The 20598-nt window shown below is 36.9% G+C and overlaps 1 protein-coding gene across 1 annotated transcript in view; it reads left to right on the top strand.

Moving 5' to 3' along the window:
- Nucleotides 1-20267, top strand: part of MTMR6 (myotubularin related protein 6) — a 39894-nt gene extending 19627 nt beyond the window's left edge. The window contains exons 6-14 of the mRNA XM_028504471.2: nt 2480-2614; nt 4839-4971; nt 5711-5820; nt 6408-6533; nt 8776-8825; nt 9258-9458; nt 14822-14953; nt 15036-15162; nt 17057-20267. Coding sequence (XP_028360272.1) covers nt 2480-2614; nt 4839-4971; nt 5711-5820; nt 6408-6533; nt 8776-8825; nt 9258-9458; nt 14822-14953; nt 15036-15162; nt 17057-17317 — 1275 coding nt within the window. The 3' untranslated portion in view covers nt 17318-20267. The remainder of the gene's footprint in view (nt 1-2479; nt 2615-4838; nt 4972-5710; nt 5821-6407; nt 6534-8775; nt 8826-9257; nt 9459-14821; nt 14954-15035; nt 15163-17056) is intronic.
- Nucleotides 20268-20598: the final 331 nt, after the last annotated feature.

Here is a 20598-nt window from a genome sequence, read left to right as displayed (position 1 = left end):
AGCAGCTGGTAAGTTGAGAATTTGGATGTCATTTCTGACTCCAAGTTTTTTGTGACCTGATTTTTCTTCTCTGGAAGCTTTTAGACTCTTTTTCTGAGTATTCTGGAACTTCACAGTTATGTGCCTTCATGTGTTGTTTTAAATTCTATTTGGAAACTCAGGTCTCACTTGTGGGAAATTGCTTCTCTACTTCTTTGATAACTTTCACTCTTTCATTATTTTTTTTTGTACTTTTGTATGTATTACTAGACAAGTGGGCTTTCTAATATAAACCTCCATTTTTCTTAATTCTGTCTTTGATTTTCCATCTCCTGTGCTTGATCATTTCTGTAAGTCTCATCATAAGGTTTGGGGTAGGGGTCATTTCCTGAACTTGACCTCCAACCATCTCTTAGATCCTTTTTTTTTTTTTGCTATAGTGTTTTAAAAATCCAAGAATTATTTCCTGTTTTCTGAAATTTTTAAATAGTTTTCTATTCTTAGATGTGATGACTTAGTTCTCTGAAGATGTTAGGGATTTTAAACAAGAATTCTTGTGCTCCCCACATTAGTTATCATTTCACCCAGTTTCTTTCTTTACATTAATTTTGTTTTTTATTTTTCATGTCTTTCAAATAGCTGATTTTTGCCCAGCCTCTCATATTTAAGAGTGAGGTACTACAAAGCTGTGTAGAAGTTTGTATGCATGAGTGATTACTATCTGGATTCTTCTTTCTCTTGTAACCTTTGTCCCAACATGTGTGTGGTAAGTCTGGCCAGGGTCCAGATGTGGGAAGAGAGAGATAGGAAGACCTCATATTTTGTTACGCAGGCTTTATTTAATCCTCCTGTTTTTTTGAGGGGGCGGGTGTGCAACCACAGCTGTGCCTGTTGCCCCGAGTCTTCAGGTTAATCCTCTTCGTAGAATAAACTTTTTCTTCAGGGTAAGAGAAGATCTGGGATTGTTAACTAGTCCTTATTAGTCATTCAGCCAATTTGATTGTTTTTAATCATACTCCCACTCAGGCTTTCAGAGGTACCAAATCCTGAGCCTGTCTGGGATTTTGTTCCTTAAAATACCTGCTTCTTATTGACTAATAATGATTTGGCAGCCCTCTTTGCTCTGGTAAATTGGTTATTACATGTTAGTCTGCTTTTATTTTTTCAAATTTTATTGGCATCTTTACTTTATTTTTCCCTCCTTTCCCTTTCTCTTTTACCTTTTGGTTTTTACATATTAAATTTCTTTATTAGAACTTCAAGTTGGGGTTTAGAAGGGAGCCAGAGATACTAAGTAAAACTTTAAACAAAAGTTTCTAATCTAATTTTTGTAGCAAAGTCATAGGGAATTATGACTGATTATGGTCTTTGTTTGACACACCCTGTTTGTATATGTTTTTAATTGGAAATCTGGGCTAAAAGTGGATATTCCATGCCTTAGTTAACAAATCAGGAAGTAGGTCTAAAAAAATGTAATAAGGCAGCCCTCATTTTCTTTTATTAAATTTTTATGAGTGTTTTTGTATGAGTAAATTTAAAATAGGTGAACGTCTGAATTTATGTATACTTTGTTTTTTTAAATGATACTGTAGTTGAAATGCTTGGGTAGGTTTAAGTTGGGTTTGGTATGATGAGATTGGATAAAAAGTGTGTAGGTCTAAATTTTTTAAAACTTTTCTAAAGGTTATTTTTTTTAAAGATTTTATTTATTTAGTTTTAGAGAGATGGGAAAGCAGGGAGAAAGAGAGGGAGAAACATCAACCAGTTCCCTCTCTCATGCCCCCAGCTGGGGACTGGCCTGCAACGCAGGCACATGCCGTGAATAGGAATCGAACCAGTGACCTTTTGGTTTGTAGGCCGGTGTTCAATCTACTGAGTCACACTAGCTAGGGCTTTTTTAAAAGCTTGAAACAACAGTGACTATCTAATCTGACATTCATTACTTCTTATAGATATTGTTGCCCTTTTGGATTGACTATATTTTAACCCAAATTTGGATTGAAGCTCATTTTTTTCATTTTATGTCTCAATTTTTATACAAAGATTGCTGATTTCTAAGTAGAGGTATGTTTGGAAAGCAAAAGTTTAAATGTTGGTTGCTATTTTAAAAAATCTTTTTCTGCATTTACTGACTGATCTCTTACTTGAACTTCAGTTGAAATTATCTTGTAATCTAGGGCACAGAAAGTATCTTAGTAGGTTATGTGACAGAGAATTAACCAGATGTGACTCCTAAGGACCTAAGACATTTTTTTATCCAACTAGGTAAGGAGACATTTAAGTTTCTTGGAAGAGAATATTGGGAAAAATTAAGTAATATCAAGATATGAAAGTAGTATTTTAATTCAAATAGGATTTCAAAGTTACTGTCTTCTAATTGTCCCACCAACTTTTAAACAGATAGCACATTTGATTTTAACATTTTTTTTTCTTCTAAGCACTGTAAAACACATGTTTCAGATCTCTTTGGATAATCTGTTTTCTGTCTTTTTAAAATTAGGCTGCCATTTGTCGATGTAGTCAGCCACTGTCAGGATTCAGTGCCAGGTGCCTGGAGGATGAACATTTGCTTCAAGCCATTAGTAAAGCCAATCCAGCCAATCGCTATATGTATGTCGTGGATACCAGGCCCAAAGTATGTGCTTTGAATACACTATAGTCTGTTAGTTTAATTATTTTTGTTATGTTAAAAGAGTTGATTAATTTGTTCACATTTAACATACTGAATTCTAGTTTTAAATTAACCAAGGCTAATGATACTAAGGAAATTAGTCTTTTAAAGGATACTAACTTAGAAATTCAATTCCCCAGTAACACAGATAGCAATTTCCTATGTTTTCTGAGTTTTACTGGGAACTATTAATGATGTATACAAGTAAGTATTGTTATTGTGAAGAAATACTAAATAATGTGTGTATTGTGAAAAATTGAAAATTGAATTAGAATTTTCACTTGGCAAAACACTGTTAAAATAATGGACCTTAATTTGAAATATTCAAGAAAATAAGGAAAATACATAGTGAGTTAACTTAGGAAACAGTGACCTAGAGAATTATAAATAGTGAACGGGAAGTAGTTGTTCTGTTATGTATCCATTGTGTAAGGTAAAATTTTGTGTAAGTTAAATCATTGGGACAAATGTCACAGTACATTTTTTTTAAGCCTCACCTGAGCACATGCGTATTGATTTTAGAGATGGGGGAAGGGAGGGGAGAGAGATGGGTAGAGAAACATCAATGTAAGAGAGAAACATTGATCAGTTGCCTCTTGTAGGCGCCCCAACCAGGGGCTGAACATGCGACCCGGGTATGAGTCCTAACTGGGAATTGAACCTGTGACCTTTAGGTTTATGGGATGATGCTCCAGCCAATTGAGCCACACCACCTAGTGCTCCATTTTTCTTTTTATAAACACAGTTAAGCAACCATTTCATATACGATCCTGAAACTAAAGTAATTTAAATTCACAACGGTAGTAGCTAACATTACTTTTAATTTTTATTATAGCATCGAGTGCAGAGCTGGTGGGCTACACAAAAGGACATTGGCAGAATTATAGTGAGGATTTCTTCAAAAATCTGGAATGATGAGAAAATAAGAGAAAGCGATGAAAAGAGCGAGTGAGCCTTATAGACCACAATTATAGGCAGCTTTGTTGAAAAGAATGGTTGCTGTTTAGAAATAATTCTCATCATTATGCAGTCTTACAAAAGATAATGGGGAAAACATGATATGATTAATTTGAGTAAATTAAGGAGTATTACAAATTAGAAACTGATAATTTGATAATCTTTTGTTAAAAAGGAAAGACTTTCTTAGAAGACAAAAAGTGGTGATTTCTAAGAAAAAATTTATTTTACTTCTTTGTGTAATTTGGATGGCTTAATTGGTTAGAACTATTTTTAGGTGATAATAGATATAAAAAGATTGTAACAAGACTTTCTGAATATAATGTCAGGGTGATTTATTTCTCAGGACCTAATACATCTTATTTGTATAATTGACTTCTACAGAGAAAATGTATCTGTATTTGATTGTTTTGTTTTACTAGTTAAACTCAAGTTGTAATAATGTAGAAACACTTTAAATATCTAACTGTTGACCTCAGTAATCATAAGTGCTGAATAACCAGTGAGTTCATAAATACAATTTAACTGTACTTGTGACCAACATGGGCTCTAATACACTGAATGAAAAGCTATTTTTTCCTAAAATTTAGGCCCATGAGAATATTAGTAAACTGTAATAATGTGCTATATGAAATCCTAGTCTGAAAGAACTAGACGTGGCAAACCCTAAGTGAACGTCTGATAGCATTTGATCTAAAAGCTGAAGGTTATGGGGTTAAAGGCAGTCTCTTCTCTGCCTTAGAGGCCAGTTGTTTATCTGTGGCCCAGTTCTTGAAGCTCTATCAAGTTATGCCATATTATATGCTGTGTGGGCCTCCAGCAATCTCTAATATGGAGGAACTCAAATAATCTGACCTATGTAACTACCCAGCTCTGCTAATCTCTGAATCATTTAAGATTTAGCTAGGAGATCTTTCTGCTTTTAGATTTTGAAATATTACAAACATAAGGAAAACTAGCTAAAAACCTAAGTGAGTTAGTTTCATGAATTATTTGTGGGGAACTTCTTGTCTGACCTTTCCATTATGTAGCAATCATACTGTCTCTTTATAGTATCTGTCTTTGCTATTATTAATCTGAGACTTTTACTTGCTAAAAAATGTTAGCATATTCAGTTGTGGTGAGTTCCTTTAAACTGTCTGCTAGCTTAAATTACTGTGTTTTCATGATATTTTGGTAAGTAACAAGATAAAAGCAATTATCTCTGAATTTATAAATTTTAAATTTTTAGCTGAATGCAATGGCCAACAGAGCAGCTGGAAAAGGTTATGAAAATGAAGACAATTATTCTAATATTAGATTTCAGTTTGTTGGAATTGAAAATATTCATGTCATGAGGTCAAGCCTTCAGAAGTTACTGGAAGGTATGATTATTACTTACCCTTTAGTCAGCTTTGCCCCATAGAAATATAATGCTAGTCAAACAAAATATGAAATTGTGAATTTGAAATTTTCTAGTAGTTACATTTTAAAAAGTAAAAAGAAACAGTTGAAATTAATTTAAATAAAATATTTAACCTAATAAAAACACTGTTAAACATGTAATGTAATCAATATTAAAAATTTGTAATGATATATTTTACTTTTTTGCCTTTAAGTCTTAGAAATTCTATATGTACAATACATCTCAGTTGGGACTACTTACATTTCAGGTGTTCGTTATCGATATTTGGGTAATAGCTATTATATTAGTATAATTCAAATGGTTTTATAAAGAATTGCTATTGTTAGATATTCTTGATTAGTCAGTATAGTTAAGATTAGTTTATAATACCGTTTCATTTAAATAGTAAGATATCTTTCTAGTCATGGTATAGAGTTTTAAAAATTAAAATATCAGAGTGTTCTTAATTAAACACTGAGGTGCAAATATTTTTTCAAACCAGATAGGAGCATTTTTTGTTTAAGCACAAGGAATGACAGCAAAATATAACAAAAAATTTATCATTGAGCTTCTGGTAGCATCTTTTCATTTATAATAAGTTTTGCCTATTTATTTTGTCCTCTTCTCTTCTTCCCAATTCACTTGCCTAGCAATATGTTGAATAGGAAAAGTGAAGATTTTAGCTCATTTTAATTGAAATGTTTTCCCCCTTCTTTTAGTTAATGGCACCAAAGGGCTTTCTGTCAATGATTTCTACTCTGGTTTAGAAAGCTCAGGATGGCTTCGCCATATCAAAGCTGTCATGGATGCTGCAATCTTCTTAGCCAAAGTAACTCTTCATTGCTTATATTTGGTTTTGGGGTTTATAATGGTTGGAAAGGAATGGATTTATTATGTTGAGTGCTGGTATGTTTTCCAGTCAGATAATTTTTTAAAAGATTTTATTTATTTATTTTTAGAGAGAGGGGAAGGGAGGAAGGGAGGAAGAGAAACATCAGTATGTGGTTGCCTCTCACACGCCCCCTACTGGGGACTTGGCCTGCAACCCAGGCATGTGCCCTGACTGGGAATTGGACCCTGTCGTTCTCAGGCCAGCACTCAGTCCACTGAGCCACACCAGCCAGGGCCCAGTCAGATAATTTTTATTATGTTTTACCTCTTTAATGAGGTTCTCTTAATTTTATCATGTAGCACTTAAAAATTTTTTCAGGTACTTTGAAATAGAACTTTTGTTTTTGTTTGTTTGATTTGTGTTTTGTCTTCTTTTTTTTTTGAAATTATGTTGTGGCAGCATTATCATTACAGTCCTAGCTCTTCTTTATAATGCAGTACTTAATGGTTTTTGAGTAAGTAGAACTTATCGATTCACTTAAAATGTATTCTGTTAGAATCTGAGTATGTGATCTTTCTTTTCAGGCAATAATGGTTGAAAATGCAAGTGTGTTGGTACATTGTTCTGATGGCTGGGATAGGACTTCCCAGGTTTGTTCCCTTGGCTCTCTTTTATTGGATTCCTACTACAGGACAATCAAAGGATTCATGGTAAGGAGTTATTTGGCTAAAACAGTGGTTCTCCCAAAGGAGTGATTTTGTCCCCTCAGGAGACATTGGGTAATATTAGCAGACAGGTTTGATTGTTATAGTGAACAGAAAGGGTGCAACCAACATCTGGCTAGTAGAGTCCCAAGATGCTATTAAGCACCCTATATTGCATAGGACAGTCCTACAACAAAGAGTTAGTTATCTGGCCCACAGTATCAGTAGTGCTGACATGAAGAAATGTTGAATGAGACTGATTTTCACTTGTGCCAATTCTTGGACAAAAAAATTTAGATTTAAAAGTTGTTTTTCCTAAAATGTTACAATAGAAATACTCGGTATTTTCCCCTCATATTTATCTAACAAATGTAAGTAATGTACTAAAATAAGGCATAAATAAGAATACTTAAAAATTATATTCTAGAAGAAACTTTCTATTTCAAATTCCTTCATTTGTTAATTGTAGTTAAAATGGTAGGAAGCATGTTTTTTATCTGAAGATTAAGTTTCTAATTGAACCTATTTTCTACTTTGTTGTGTTTTGTTTTTTAATGTATGATCAGATTAGCTCACGTTTTCAAAATAGCTCATGGCAAATAGTAAATGAGGAGATGTGAGAAAGTTTTCCTTAGTTTAGAATTGTTAAATACAGTACCATCTTAAAGCAAGGGAAGGTTTAACATCACAAGGTCCCTTTTAGAACCGGTATTTTGTGGTGCTAACACATCGATTCTGGGAAGACAAATGGAAGTGTTAATAAAATAATGTTCTGCTTACTTTGTGAATGTAAGATAGGGAGTATTTTCCTTGCAATGTTTAGCTTTAATTGTTTGTTAGACATCCAAATGAAATCATGTAATACATGACCAAAGACAATGTGAGACCTTCTCAGGTAAACAGCAGTGAAAACTAAAGAGGAGCTCTTTTAGGTGACTACGGGTAGTGTGTAGTGGGTGGGATTCAGGGTGAGTGTTGGGGGTCGGGGACTTGGTTGCAGAAGAAGATAGTGTGGCATGGGGGCCTGAGGAAGAGAAAACTAGAATTTGGGTAGTGAGAGCCATTAGAGGGCTTTAAACAAAGGAAATGGTAACATGCTTTAAAAAAGATGGTTAGGTGTCTTGAAGGAAGAGGGAAGTGGGAATGGAGGTTAGGAGACCAGTATAGAAACTGTTGTGATAACTTCAGAGCCAGAACTAAGGCAGTACCGCATAAGTGGAGGGAGGATGTGATGCGCCAACCTGCAGGGATATTAAGACAGGAGAGTTAGTGAGAGTTGTTCGCAGATAGGATGATTTCCAGGCTAGGGACTCAGTTGTCAGGATGAATGGTGCTGTTCTCCGGCTCTTTACTGTGACAAACAGAGGAATGCATTTACTGAGAAAGATTTTAAGTTTTAGATGTTGGTGTATAGGCGAAAGGGCTTGTAGTAAAATCTGAGGCTGCAGCCTGAAGGTCACATGCCTGAAGTCACATGGGTGTGAATGTGGTGACACTAGAACTCGAGTCCATGCAGTATGACTCCAGAAACTGCGTCTTTTCTCGTTCCATTATATGGCCTCTGAGAAATTTAAGACCAAGTCAGAGAATCTAAAAAGTGCAATTTGGACACTGTGAAAAGGATATACTTGGTGATTATACGTGAAATTATATACTAAATATTAAAAAGATACATTGTTTAGGTTATTATATACACTGTTATTAGACTGAAAAAAATTAGAACCCTATTATTTCAGTAGAGTTGTGACAGGAAATGATAGTCCATTTAAGAGGTTGTATATTAACATTGAATTTGAATAGAAACTTTTTATTGGTCTCTTTATCATTTTTAAGTATTATATAAGTGATGTACAAGTAAATCAAAAGGTTCAAAACAACCCAGTCTACCACCCACAATTAACCACTGTTAACACTTGATTTACATTTTCCTAGCCTTTTTTCTAGGCAAATATCATTATACATAAAAATTGTAAATACAACAGTGCTTTATAACATACACTCTACCTAAAATGTAATAAATACAATAGAAATAATTTAAGTTATAACACTCCTGTGTTTCTTTTTATGTATCATCTTCACTCTTTGTTAAATCAACCTCTAATCTAGGTTCTTGCTGTCGTTTGCCTATAATCTTAAAATTTTGTTTTGTTTGCAAAGTATAAATGCTATTTTTAAGACTAAGATTTAAATCCATTCTAAACAAGAATTATAAGTAGTTATAAAATGGATTTTACTTTTTTTCATTAAGGTTTTAATAGAAAAGGATTGGATCTCCTTTGGACATAAATTTTCAGAGAGGTGAGTCAGTCATAGTTGCACATTTATATATTTTGTAAAAATAGAAAAATTAGTTTAGAGTACCTAAGTGTTTCCGTTTTTCATGAACTTGCTTATCCAATGGGAGGTGAGAATACCATATGGTTTTTTGTATGAAGACTGATTTAATTTTTTGTCATTTCTTTCAATTCTCATACCTTTGTTAGTTTTTATGGTAATTTATTACCTACCTCCCTGTTTGTCTGGATTGTAGTAGGTAGAAGGTAATAGACCCTTTAAAATTGTGGTTCAAGAACTCTAAGTGGTTTCAATTAAAACATTAGTTTTTTTTATGCCAATGACACAATGTTTTAGAACTTTTTTTTGGATGTATGTTTAACTTTAACATCCCCTGAACAATTGATTTCTTTCAGAGACATTTTTAATAGCTTGTACTTTTCTCGGGGGGGTTAGGTGTGGCCATTTGGATGGTGACCCAAAGGAAGTCTCACCAGTGTTTACTCAGTTCTTGGAATGTGTGTGGCATTTGACTGAACAGTTTCCACAAGCCTTTGAATTCAATGAAGCGTTTCTTCTTCAGATCCATGAACATATTCATTCATGCCAATTTGGAAACTTCCTTGGAAATTGTCAGAAGGAAAGAGAAGAACTCAAGTAAGATGGTTTGATTAAACGGGCTCTTTTTTTTTTCCTTAGCTGAGGTCCAACATAAATTGTAGTTGAACTTAATGAAATATTTTGACAGTATGAAATAAAACTGAGTTTTTTTCTACTCAGCTGTATTTTATTTCATTTCATTTCATTTCATTCTTTATAACTATGTTTTACCCTCCTCTCCCCTCTTTTTAAAGCAGGCCCTTTAACATTCTTGCAATACAGGTTTGGTGGTAATGAGATTCTTTACCTTTTTTTTCTTTGGTCTGGGAAGCTCTTTATTTTGCCTTTAATTTTAAATGGTAGCCTTTCTGGATAGAGTAGTCTTGGTTGTAGGTATTTTAATTATTAAGTGTCTCAGTGAGGGCCCTTCTGGGTTCATCTTAATTGGGACACTCTGTGCTTCCTGAACTTATGTGACTTTTTGCTTCATCAGGTTAGGGACATTTTCAGCCATTATTGCTTCAAACAAGTTCTCTATCTCTTGCTCGCTCTCTTCTCTTTCTGGTACTCCTGTGATGCAGATGTTGTTACATTTGATGTCCCAGAGGTTCCTTACATAGTCCTTATTTTTAAAAATTCTCTTTCCTGCCCTGGCTGGCGTAGCTCAGTGGAGTGAGCACGGGCTGGGAACCAAAGTGTCCCAGGTTCGATTCCCAGCCAGGGTACATTCCTGGGTTGCAGGCCATAACCCCCAGCAACCGCACATTGATGTTTCTCTTTCTCTCTCTCTATCTATCTATCTCTACCTCTATCTCTATCTCTGTCTCTCTCTCTATCTCCCTCCCTTCCCTCTCTAAAAAAAATAAATAAATAAAATATTTTTTTAAAAAATTCTCTTTCCTTTTTGATATTCTGCTTAAGTGTTATATTCTTCATTTCTGACTGGTTGTTTTTTATGGTTTCTGTGTCTTTTTTAATGCTTACTATCTCTTAAAGTTCTCACTGAGATCATTCATTCTTCCCCTAAAGTTCTTGAGTATTCTTTTTTTTTTTTTTTTTACATATTTTCCAGGGCAACTTTTTGCCACTTTATTTATTTATTTTATTTATTTATTTTTAGAGAGGGAGGGGAGGGAGAAAGAGAAAGAGAGAAACATCAATGTGCAGTGCAGTTGCTGAGGGCTGTGGCCTGCAACCCAGGCATGTGCCCTGACTGGGAATTGAACCTGCAATGCTTTGGTTTGCAGCCCGTGCTCAATCCACTGAGCTACGCCAGCCAGGGCTAAATTCTTGAGTATTCTTATAACCATTGTTTTAAACTCTGTTTCTGGTATTTTGGTTGCTTCCATTTCATTTAATTCTTTTTCTGCTGATTTCTCTTATTCTTTCATTTGGGGCATATTTCTTTTTCTCTCCATTTTATCTCTGTGTATTAGGTAGATCTCCTGTGATTCCCAAACTTGTATCTTTATGATGTAGGTGTCTTATTGGGCTCAGTGGCACAATCTTACAGATCACTTGAGCTCCATGCTGCAGGAATGTTTCTTGTGGGTCATGTGCACCCACTCTCCTGTTGTAGTTGAATCTTGAATCCTGTTGGCCCTTTTGTGGGTGGAGTTAACCCTTCAGGATGGCTGTCTATAAGGGCAAACCTCAGTCACTATATATGAGTCACTGTACAAGGACTGACTGCTGAGGTGGAGCTGCTTCAGGTAGGCTGTGGTGCCTGCTGGAATCCCCCTTTGGGTGTCCTGCTTGTGTGGCTAGTTGGGTAGAGCTCTGGTGTGGCTTTATAGCCCACCACTAGTTGTGTTGGTTCTGGATTTACTTGGGTGGGATTCAGGTACAGTTTATGTCAGATGTTATGTGTACTGGCCTTGGGCTATCTATCTGGAGTTACCGTGCCATTCACTGTTTATGGCTGCATCTGCTGGGCTTGGTGGGGAGGGAATGTGGGAGGAGCCAGTCTGTGTATAGTAGTCAGCGTCTTCCGGTTTAGAGCTGGGCAGGTATGTAAAAGGTCAGAGGCTCTCTGAAGTCTGCTTCCACCTGTCAGCTACTCCACTTCCCCTTAGCCTGGTCTTCCTCCAGAGCTTTCTGTAGAAAGACTGTACTGTGGGCCCAGTCTTTGACCCACAGACCCTTCCACATGTCGTGAGCCTGGTATGGCAGGGAGACCAGGGTCAGGAGAACCAAACTAGTGTGTCCCCTACTTGGGGGCCGTGTGGGCAGGCACTCAGTGAAGGGTAAGTGGCTCCTACTTCAGAACTGAACCACTCAGTCTCTGCCAGAGTCTCCAACTCTAGTTCCCCAGGAGGAGCATGCCACAGGTTCAGGTTGGGTGCAGCCAGCCATCCTCTCTGCCAGAGCAAACTCAGCAGGGCAGAGCCATTGGGACTCTGGGGAAGGTGGGGAGAAAGAAATTAAAAGTCTGTCCTTGGGGTGGTAGCAGCCAAGCCTGCAGAAGGGGCCAGGCACTTCATCCTGGTCACAGAGTAATAGCCTATGTAGGAGACACACTTTTAATGTCCCAACTCAGAGCAGCCATCCCTTCCTCCCCGTGGAACTGAGCTCAGCAGGGTGGGGCCACTGGGACTTGGGGGAGCAGATCCAAAGTCTCTTGTTGGAGGTGGTGCTGACAAACATGTAAGAGGGGGTGGGCACTTTTTTCCCTTCCCGAGATAGCATGGGCTGAGCTTGTAGGGGAAATAGGAGTGGACCCCCTGCAATGTGGTCACACAGCCCAGCACCTGTCCAGTTGATTCCTGGACAAAAGCCTCCCTGGGATATGGTGCTCCAAAAGTCCCGTCTCTGTAGGGCGCTGTGATTCCCTCTGTGCAACTGAACTCAGCAGGACGGGGCCACAGAGTGGTAAGGGCAGGCCAGGTGATTTAACAAATTGGAGGAGGGCGCTGGCTGTGTGTCTGAGATGGGGAAGAGTGGTCCTCTTTCCAAATTATGCTGTTCGGTCACTGAGTTTCTGCCTAGAGCTTCTCTAGAAAAAGAGCACTCCAAAGGTCTCTGCTAGGTGCAGCCAGCAGACCCCTCTGCAGGGCCTGAGCACAACAGGGTAGAATCACCAGTAGTTGGAGAACCAGGCAGGGCACTCCCCTGGCTGGTGCTGTAACACAGGAGTGCTCAACCCTGGGAAGGTGGTGCCTGAGTCTCTGCCAGACTCTCTGCTCTCCTAGCCAGGCTGAATCCCCACTGAGTTTTACCACCAGATTCTGTGTGTGCTCCTCTTCCCATCTCTGTTGCTCTGGGGTGGGGATCCCTATGTGGGGTCGAGACCCGATGCCTCTGGCGGCAGGGAGTGTTGCAGTGTAGAGATATCCCTCTGGCTTTTCAGTCACTGTGTATGGGTGTAGGGGGCCAGTCCTTTCCACGTCTCTGCTCTTCTTACCAGTTTCTGAGTGGCTTCTTCTGAAAATCCTCTAGTTTAGCTAGACTTTAGTTGGTTATTGAAGTTGATTGCTCTGTAATTTAGATGTAAATCCAGGTTAGCTCTGGGAACATGGGAGTGTAGCTTCCATTTATTCTGCAGCCTTTTTGGACTCCTAGAAGGACATTTTTGGTAAAGATTTTATTGCCTGTATTTCTGAAGCCAAGTATGTTCTGAGTATCTCTCACATCCTCAGGGTAATAATAGAAATACATTGTTAAAAATTTATTTTGAAGTATAGCATACATATAGAAAAGTATGTGTATCTTAAGTGTGAAGCTTAATAAATCTTCAAGTCATTCACTTGTGTAACCATCACTCAGAACAAGAAATATTACCAAACCCTAGAAACATCACTTATACTTCTTTCCAGTCTGATTTTCCAGTGTCATATATATATATATATATATATATGACATATATATATGACATATATGTCATTTTTATATATATATATATATATTCTAGAAAGTATTGGCTACTAAGTTTTAAAGTGTCTTAAAAGATTTAAAAACTGTTGAGTAATTTAAGGTAAGATGAAGCCTTATAATTCTCCTCACACTTCTAGACAGACAGTTCTTTGGGGAAATAAGTTTACCTATTTGGCTACAGTGTACATCTCTTCCTCCCTAACTAGCTTTTGGGATTAGGTGCTTCTGGCTAAATTGTGGTGCAAGGGTGATCTGTCTCATAGTCCTTAGCTTCTCAGTTTAGGTTTCTTACAGTGGTCAGTCAAGAGCAGTTACAGATTTTGAACACCCAGGTGACATGTTAGGCTAAATCTGGTGTAGCAGATTGAAGACAGCCAGATGCTGTCATTCCTAGCAGAGTTGAAGGCAGAACCGGGAGCATGTGGAGGAATCTGGAGATGTGTAAGGGAATAACAGGTGAAGTAGAGTGTGACGGAGATGAACAAGTCAGAGGACATTAGGATGCTAGCTCTGTGTTATAACATCTCAAATGGGTTTTGTTTTTTGTTTTTTTTTTTTCCATAAACAGGGAAGGTGAGTTGGAGTACAGAGCTGTTTTTTAGGAAAAAAACAATTCTCATTTAGTGTCAAACATCCTCATAAATAGGACGATGTAATAAAAGCACACATTTTCCAGTAGTTCTCCAAGAGCATATCTCTTGGTTATCTTAGGGGTCATGGAAGAAAGCAGATTCTCCACCTTTCTCTATCCTTACTTATTTTATGTTTATTTGGTAGATAGTTCTAAAACCATTCTACCCTTTACCCACCTACTTCACCTACTTACTGTTCGATTTGCAGTATCATTGGAGTCTTAAAGTGCTTGAACAATGTCCTGATTTTTCCTAATTTCCTTGTTGGTACCACCCACACTTAAATCTGTCCCTGCCATTACAGCACAGACATGGGGCTAGGAAAATGAGGCCAAATGGAAATACAGTGTCATTCTCTAGATAGTTGACCCTTGAACAGTGTGGGGGCTAGGGGCACCAACCCTGTACAGCTGAAAATCTGCATATACCTTAATTTGGCCCTCTGTATCCATGGATTTGAAAGTACTGGTTTTGGTCATGGTTCACTGACTCTGTGTAAGTGAAACCCAGGAATATGAAGGGCCAACACTGTGTTTATTGAACCCTATGTGTTTCGTGGACGTGCGTTGGACCTGTGCAGTTCAAACCTATGTCATGCAAGGGTCAGCTGTATGTGTGTGGTAATTTGAAATATGTGTAACAGACACCAAGATTATGAAATTGTGTGAATTAATCTCAAAGTGTGTGGTTTGGGAGAAAACGACATACCTGCATTGTGTTTGATAGACATGGTTTCATGACATGGTTATAAGTGAAAGTGGAGAGAAGGAGCAAAGTTCAGAGAGAAGGTGACATTAGATGGTGAATAGAAGGAAAAACTAAAACTTAGCTCTACTTGGAAAACAGCTGCTTGGTTTATAAAACTGAATATTGGCATCTACGAGAAAGATATTTGTGTTTCTCTCACTGTGTAAGGTTAAAGGAGAAGACTCACTCCCTGTGGCCGTTTCTTCTGGATGACCGAGAGAAGTACTCAAATCCTCTCTATAGTTCCAGCTCGCAGAGATTTGCTGTTCTGGAGCCAAATACAGTATCTTTCAATTTTAAGTAAGTTGGCATCTTTTAATGTTTATGTTCTGTTTTTTCTCACATTTATTTATTGAATATTTTTCTTTTTTTGATCATAAAGGTTTTGGAGAAGCATGTACCACCAGTTTGACCGAACGTTGCACCCCAGGGAGTCAGTGTGTAACATAATCACGAAAATGAATGAGCAAAATAAGCAGTTAGAGAAAGACATGAAAGACTTAGAATCTGTAAGTATTCAGAATTATCCAACATAATATATTGGGAATATTAAATTAGTTTACTTCTTTACTTGTGTTCCTAGTATTAATTAGTATATGAGGAGGGACCCCTCAAAATTTATTTATACAAAGTTGTGTATTACATATTTACACTTCAGTCACCTTCAAAGTACTCTCCATTTGATGCAATACACCTATCAAAAGTTTTTTCCCACTGTGCAAAACAGGTTTTGAACTTGTCAATTTTGATGCCTTTTGGTGCTTCTGCTGTTTTTTGTTTCATTTCTCCCCTGGCAGGATGTTTCCCTTTGAGGACTTTTTTCATCGGGGAAACAAAAAAAGTCTCTTGGGGTAAGATCAGGTGAATAGGGAGTGTAGGCATGGGGATCATGCTATCTTTGGTCAAAAACTGCTGAACACTCAGTGAGGCGTGGGCAGGCATGCTTGTAAATCACCCATCATGAAATGGGCAAATGTATTGAAAGAGGCTTAAAAAAAATTCACTGAAGCCAAACGCAGCCTCTCACAACAACACCAAGTGGTAGTACATTGATACAGATGGGTTCCTAGAACACTCACCTAGTGGGGGAAGCCTGTACTACAAGGGGCCTGCCCTCCAGTAGATAATTCTGGTTTTGGGGGGTCCCAGCTCATATAAAAACCTCATATAGGCACATGGTTGCTTGAAAGTCAGATCTCTGGTTTAAGTAGGTTAGTTTGAATCACTTTCCCTGAATTTTAAAATATAGTGAAATATCTGAAGTATATAGAAAAGTAGAGATATAAAATAATAAATATTGAGGTCAGGTTGTTCCTGTTTTTGTTTTAAGAAACGAAACATGATATATTTGAAGAGGTTTATACTCCTCCTCAAGCTTGCCTCACCTATTTTCAATAATTTGGTGTTAATTATATTGAACATTTCTATTATATAAGTTTGTATCCACAACAATTTATAATATAATTTTATGTGATTTAAAGTACCAAAGAATATAATTTTTGTATGTGGTATAAAGGGCCACAACAACGTAAATCTGCATGTACCCTTCATTCAGCTAGGAAACTACATGTATTATTTATTACTTTTTAAAGATTTTATTAATTTTTTTTTTTAGAGAGGGAAAGGGAGGAAGAAGTAGAGGGAGAGAAACATTGGCATGTGGTTGCCTCTCATGTGCCCCAACTGGGTACCTGGCCCACAGCCCAGGCATGTGCCCTGACTGGGAACAAACTGGTGATTCTTTGATTCACAGGCCAGCACTCAATCCACTGAGCCACACCATCCAGGGGTGGAAACTGCATGTTTTAAATATATGTAGAGATAAACTTACTGTTGTGCTTCATTTTTCTCAACATTGTTTTGAAATTTATCCATGTTAATACATGGTGTTTTTAATACATTTCTTTTGATAATAACTATTGTATAATATTATCTGGTGTAAGTAGATCACAGTCTGTCCATTCAGCTGCTGAACATTTAAAGTGTGTTTAGTTTTGGATTTCTATGGTAGTAAGCGAAGTTGAATGACTTTCATATGTTTGTTGGCTATTTGGTTTTTTCTTTTCTGTGAGCATCCTAGTCAAATCTCTTCTCATTTTTCTGCTGGCATATCTGCCTTTTTCTTACTGATTTGAAGAATTCTTTATATACCAGGCACTGATTCTTTTTTAGTTAGTATATATATCACAAATGGCTTTGTCCAGTCTGTTCTTTTCCTTTCCACTTTATTTGTGGTACGTTTTGTATAGATGCTTTAAATTTTAATGTAGCTAATTTTTCAAGATTCAGTTTTGTACTGTACCTGAAGAGAACATTTTATAGAAGTGTGTTTCCTTTCATCTACATTTTTGAACGTGTACTATGTGCAAATAGTCATTTTTTTCAAATTTGTATTTGTTCTAGAAAATCAGTAAACACAAAAATGAGGAAATTGATGGAGTTCTCACCAAGGAATTGTTACATTCAGTTCGTCCTGAGTCACCTACTCTCAAAACCTCGCTATGTTATAAGGAGCAAACTGTGCTACCTGTGAATGATACTCTTCGAACTATAGAGGGCAGCAACCCTGTGGACAACCGTTACAGTGAATACGCCGAGGAGTTTTCCAAATCTAAACCTGCTGTGGTCAGCTTAGAGTATGGCGTGGCACGAATGACTTGTTAGACTCATAGAGTGTCTTCTGGAGTTACTAGTGCAAGAAATGGTTTATTGTGAGGGCGATCTGTGTGCATGACCAAAAGGAATTTGTCTAATAATGCTCCTTGAGTCTAACAGTAGGTTAATAGTTGAAAGAAGGATGATGACTGCTCTTGTGAGAGAAATAAGTGTAACTGCATTTCTAACAAGGAATGACTTTCAGTTAAGAAACTAGTGATATTGGCAAATTTACTCAAAACACAATTTGCATTGTATACTAGCAAATTGACATTTCTGTATGTTTTATGTTAATTACAGCCAAACAGGAATAGCCTTACTTAAGTGTAATTTAATCACCAGTAAACAAGTCTCAACAAGGCAATGCCTTAATAATTGATATGGCAAGTTCTTTCAATTATGTAACCACGTATCTATGAATATTTACATACTTTACCTGTTAGTGATGTTTAATGTTGAAGTGCCATGAAAAATATTTCTAATAAAGACTTAAAATCTCAGTTTATTCTTTACTCTTAGGTTTTATAGCCCAGAGCAGGGTTTTCTGTTTGGTTTTCCTTGGCCAGCCTTGTTCTGTGTGGATTGCGCTCTCGTTACTGCAGGCCCTGCGTGCGACAGTGCTCCTGTGTGGAGGCGCACTGTTAAGTCCACGTTTAGCTCGTCCCACTGCCGTACTCAGAGTTAGTGCACCTGCGGTTTTTATTCTCATTACAGTTTGCTTAGTACTACATTTGATGACTTACTGTTTATAACGTAGGTTATTGATTTTTTTTTTAATATTAAGGACATTTGACTATTTTTCTTGTATGGATTACTGCACTGTTGATTCTTATTTTGTGGTTGGCTTTATTCCTTTGATAATTATGTAATTTAAAAAAATCTGAAGTTCTAAAACTGTTCTTAGAACATGAAAAGTACATGTATATTTTTAAACTGTTTTCTCTCTCAGTAAGTTACTACTCTTTCTAGACTATTTCACTTTCAGTTTACCCAAACATTTTTGGGTAAGAACAAAAAGGAAATACAGATAGATATATTTGCTTGGTTATCTGAATCTTAAAGCAGTCATTTCTATATGGAATATTATTTTTGGTTAATATATAAGAAAAGAGGGAAAATGAAGGATAGCCTAATACAAAGTTAATGTTTAACAAAAACAACTTAAATGCTGCGAAGAGTTTCATTTTACCATGTAACTTCATTCTGTGTACTGATACATATCTTTAAATTACAAGAGAAAAAGCATCTATATGGTAGCCAATGACCTGCTGGGCTGGGGCGACCTGCATTCACACAGGACCTGGATGCCTGAGGTCAGGACTGCAGGAGACAGCTGACTTTAAAATTGAAAATTTAAGTGAGATGGGTGGCATGAGGCATAATTAAAGGGTACATACATAGAGATCTGCAAAGGACCCCTCATGCTTCTCTTTATTATGCCTGGATCTGTTACTTGTTTTGAACATAAATATTTTTTCAAGTGGGAAAAAAACTTTATCGTATGAGAGCTTATATGGTCTGGTTTAGTTTCCAGCACTTTTATGTAACAAATTATGCTGATTGGAAAAATACTCCTTTTTAAAGAGCAATAGAAATGTACTCTGTATAAAACATTATCTGTGGTGTTTAAGCACGGTATGGGAAGCTTAACCTTTGTGACCACAGAGGGAAAGCGTTTGTGCTTTGTTACTGGGTCCCAGCACTGACTGTGGCTTTCAGAGCTTCCATGCAAGATTTTTTATAGTCAGCTCTTCGGTTTGCCATCTTCTAATCTTCAGTTGAGGCACATATATGTGTGTTTACCTGCTCTCACATGGACTGAAAAATCAGTTAACACCCTAAGTGACTGATAGGGTATGTAATGGCAAAAAGCAGATTGTGTGTCTCATAAAATTAGATTTATGTTCAGTGTGTTTGGGAATGTATAGCATGTAAATTATTTCATATATTATTTAAAGGTAATTAAATGTTCATGTTTCACTTTGAATGTTTTACTTTGGGGGGAAAAAATTGAATCAAGTTGTTTTTTTCCATCAGCTAGGCAGATGGACCTTCAACATACACTAACTGTAACAGTGTCAAGTTTAAGCAGTTCATTTTCCAAAAGATAGGTGTTGGTAATTAATAACCATTATATACAAAAAATAATTTCCAAAATATTTAAACTAGGAATAGTGGACTAAAAGGTTCAGCAGATATAGTTGATCATGTCATTAAATTTTTCCTTTGTGCTCATCGCTTCCTGTTGTTAAAATCAGTAACAATTTGATCATACCAACTCGTTAATGAAAGGCGGTGTCAGGTGAGTATGTATGTTCAAGGTGAAACATCTCAGACAGATCTGGATGTAAAAATGATTGGCAGAGAAGAGAAAGTATTCATTTTACTTGGGGGTGTTTTGAGCAGGTTAGTGAGGCTAGAAATAGCTCAGGGAGTCTTGACTAAATAAAGAAGAAAAGAAGCTCCCCCTCCCCAAATCTCTTTATTCAGTGGGTTAGCAGGACAGGGTGGTAGTATCAGGATAGACTCTGTACTTTTTAAACTTTAGATTTTAGAGTGCCAATTTAGAGCAGTTTTAGGTTCACAGCAAAATTGAAGGTGCAGAGATTTCCCATGTGCCCCTACCCCACACATTCATAGCTTTCTCCACTATCAACACCCCCTACCAGAGGACTACATTTGTGACCGTTGATGAGCCTACATTGATACATCATAGTCACCCAGAGTCCATAGTTCAGGTTTCTCTTTAGGTATATATTCTGTGTGTTTAGACAAATGTATAATGACCTTTAAGAGTACCATATAGGGTATTTTCACTTCCCTAAAAATCTTCTGTGCTCTGCCTACTCATTCCTCTTCCTCCCCTCAACTACTGGCAACCACTGATCCTCTTACTGTTGCCATAGTTTTACCATTTCCAGAATGTCATGTGGTTGGAATCATATGAGGGGAGACCACAGAAAAACCCAGAAATTATTTATAAAAAGTATATTTATTCTTACATGTTTAAACTTTAGTCACCTTCGAAGTACTCTCCATTTGATGCAATACACCTATCAAGGTGTAATTGCATGATATCTTGATATCTTGAAAATATCAAGATATTTTCTCCCATGGCTCAAAACAGTTTTTGAATTTGTCCATTTTGATGCCTTTTTGTAACTTTTGCCATTTTTTGTTTCACCTCTTCCACATCAGCAAAATGTTTCCCTTTGAGGACTTTTTTCATCCAGGGAAACAAAGTTGTATTGGGTGAGATCAGTGAATAGGGAGGGTGGGGCATGGGGGTC

The sequence above is a fragment of the Phyllostomus discolor genome, chromosome 2, assembly GCF_004126475.2.
Source record: "Phyllostomus discolor isolate MPI-MPIP mPhyDis1 chromosome 2, mPhyDis1.pri.v3, whole genome shotgun sequence".
Taxonomy (NCBI): Eukaryota; Metazoa; Chordata; class Mammalia; order Chiroptera; family Phyllostomidae; genus Phyllostomus; species Phyllostomus discolor.
Note: the sequence above shows the minus strand (reverse complement) of the source record. Positions and strands in the feature narration are given on the sequence as shown.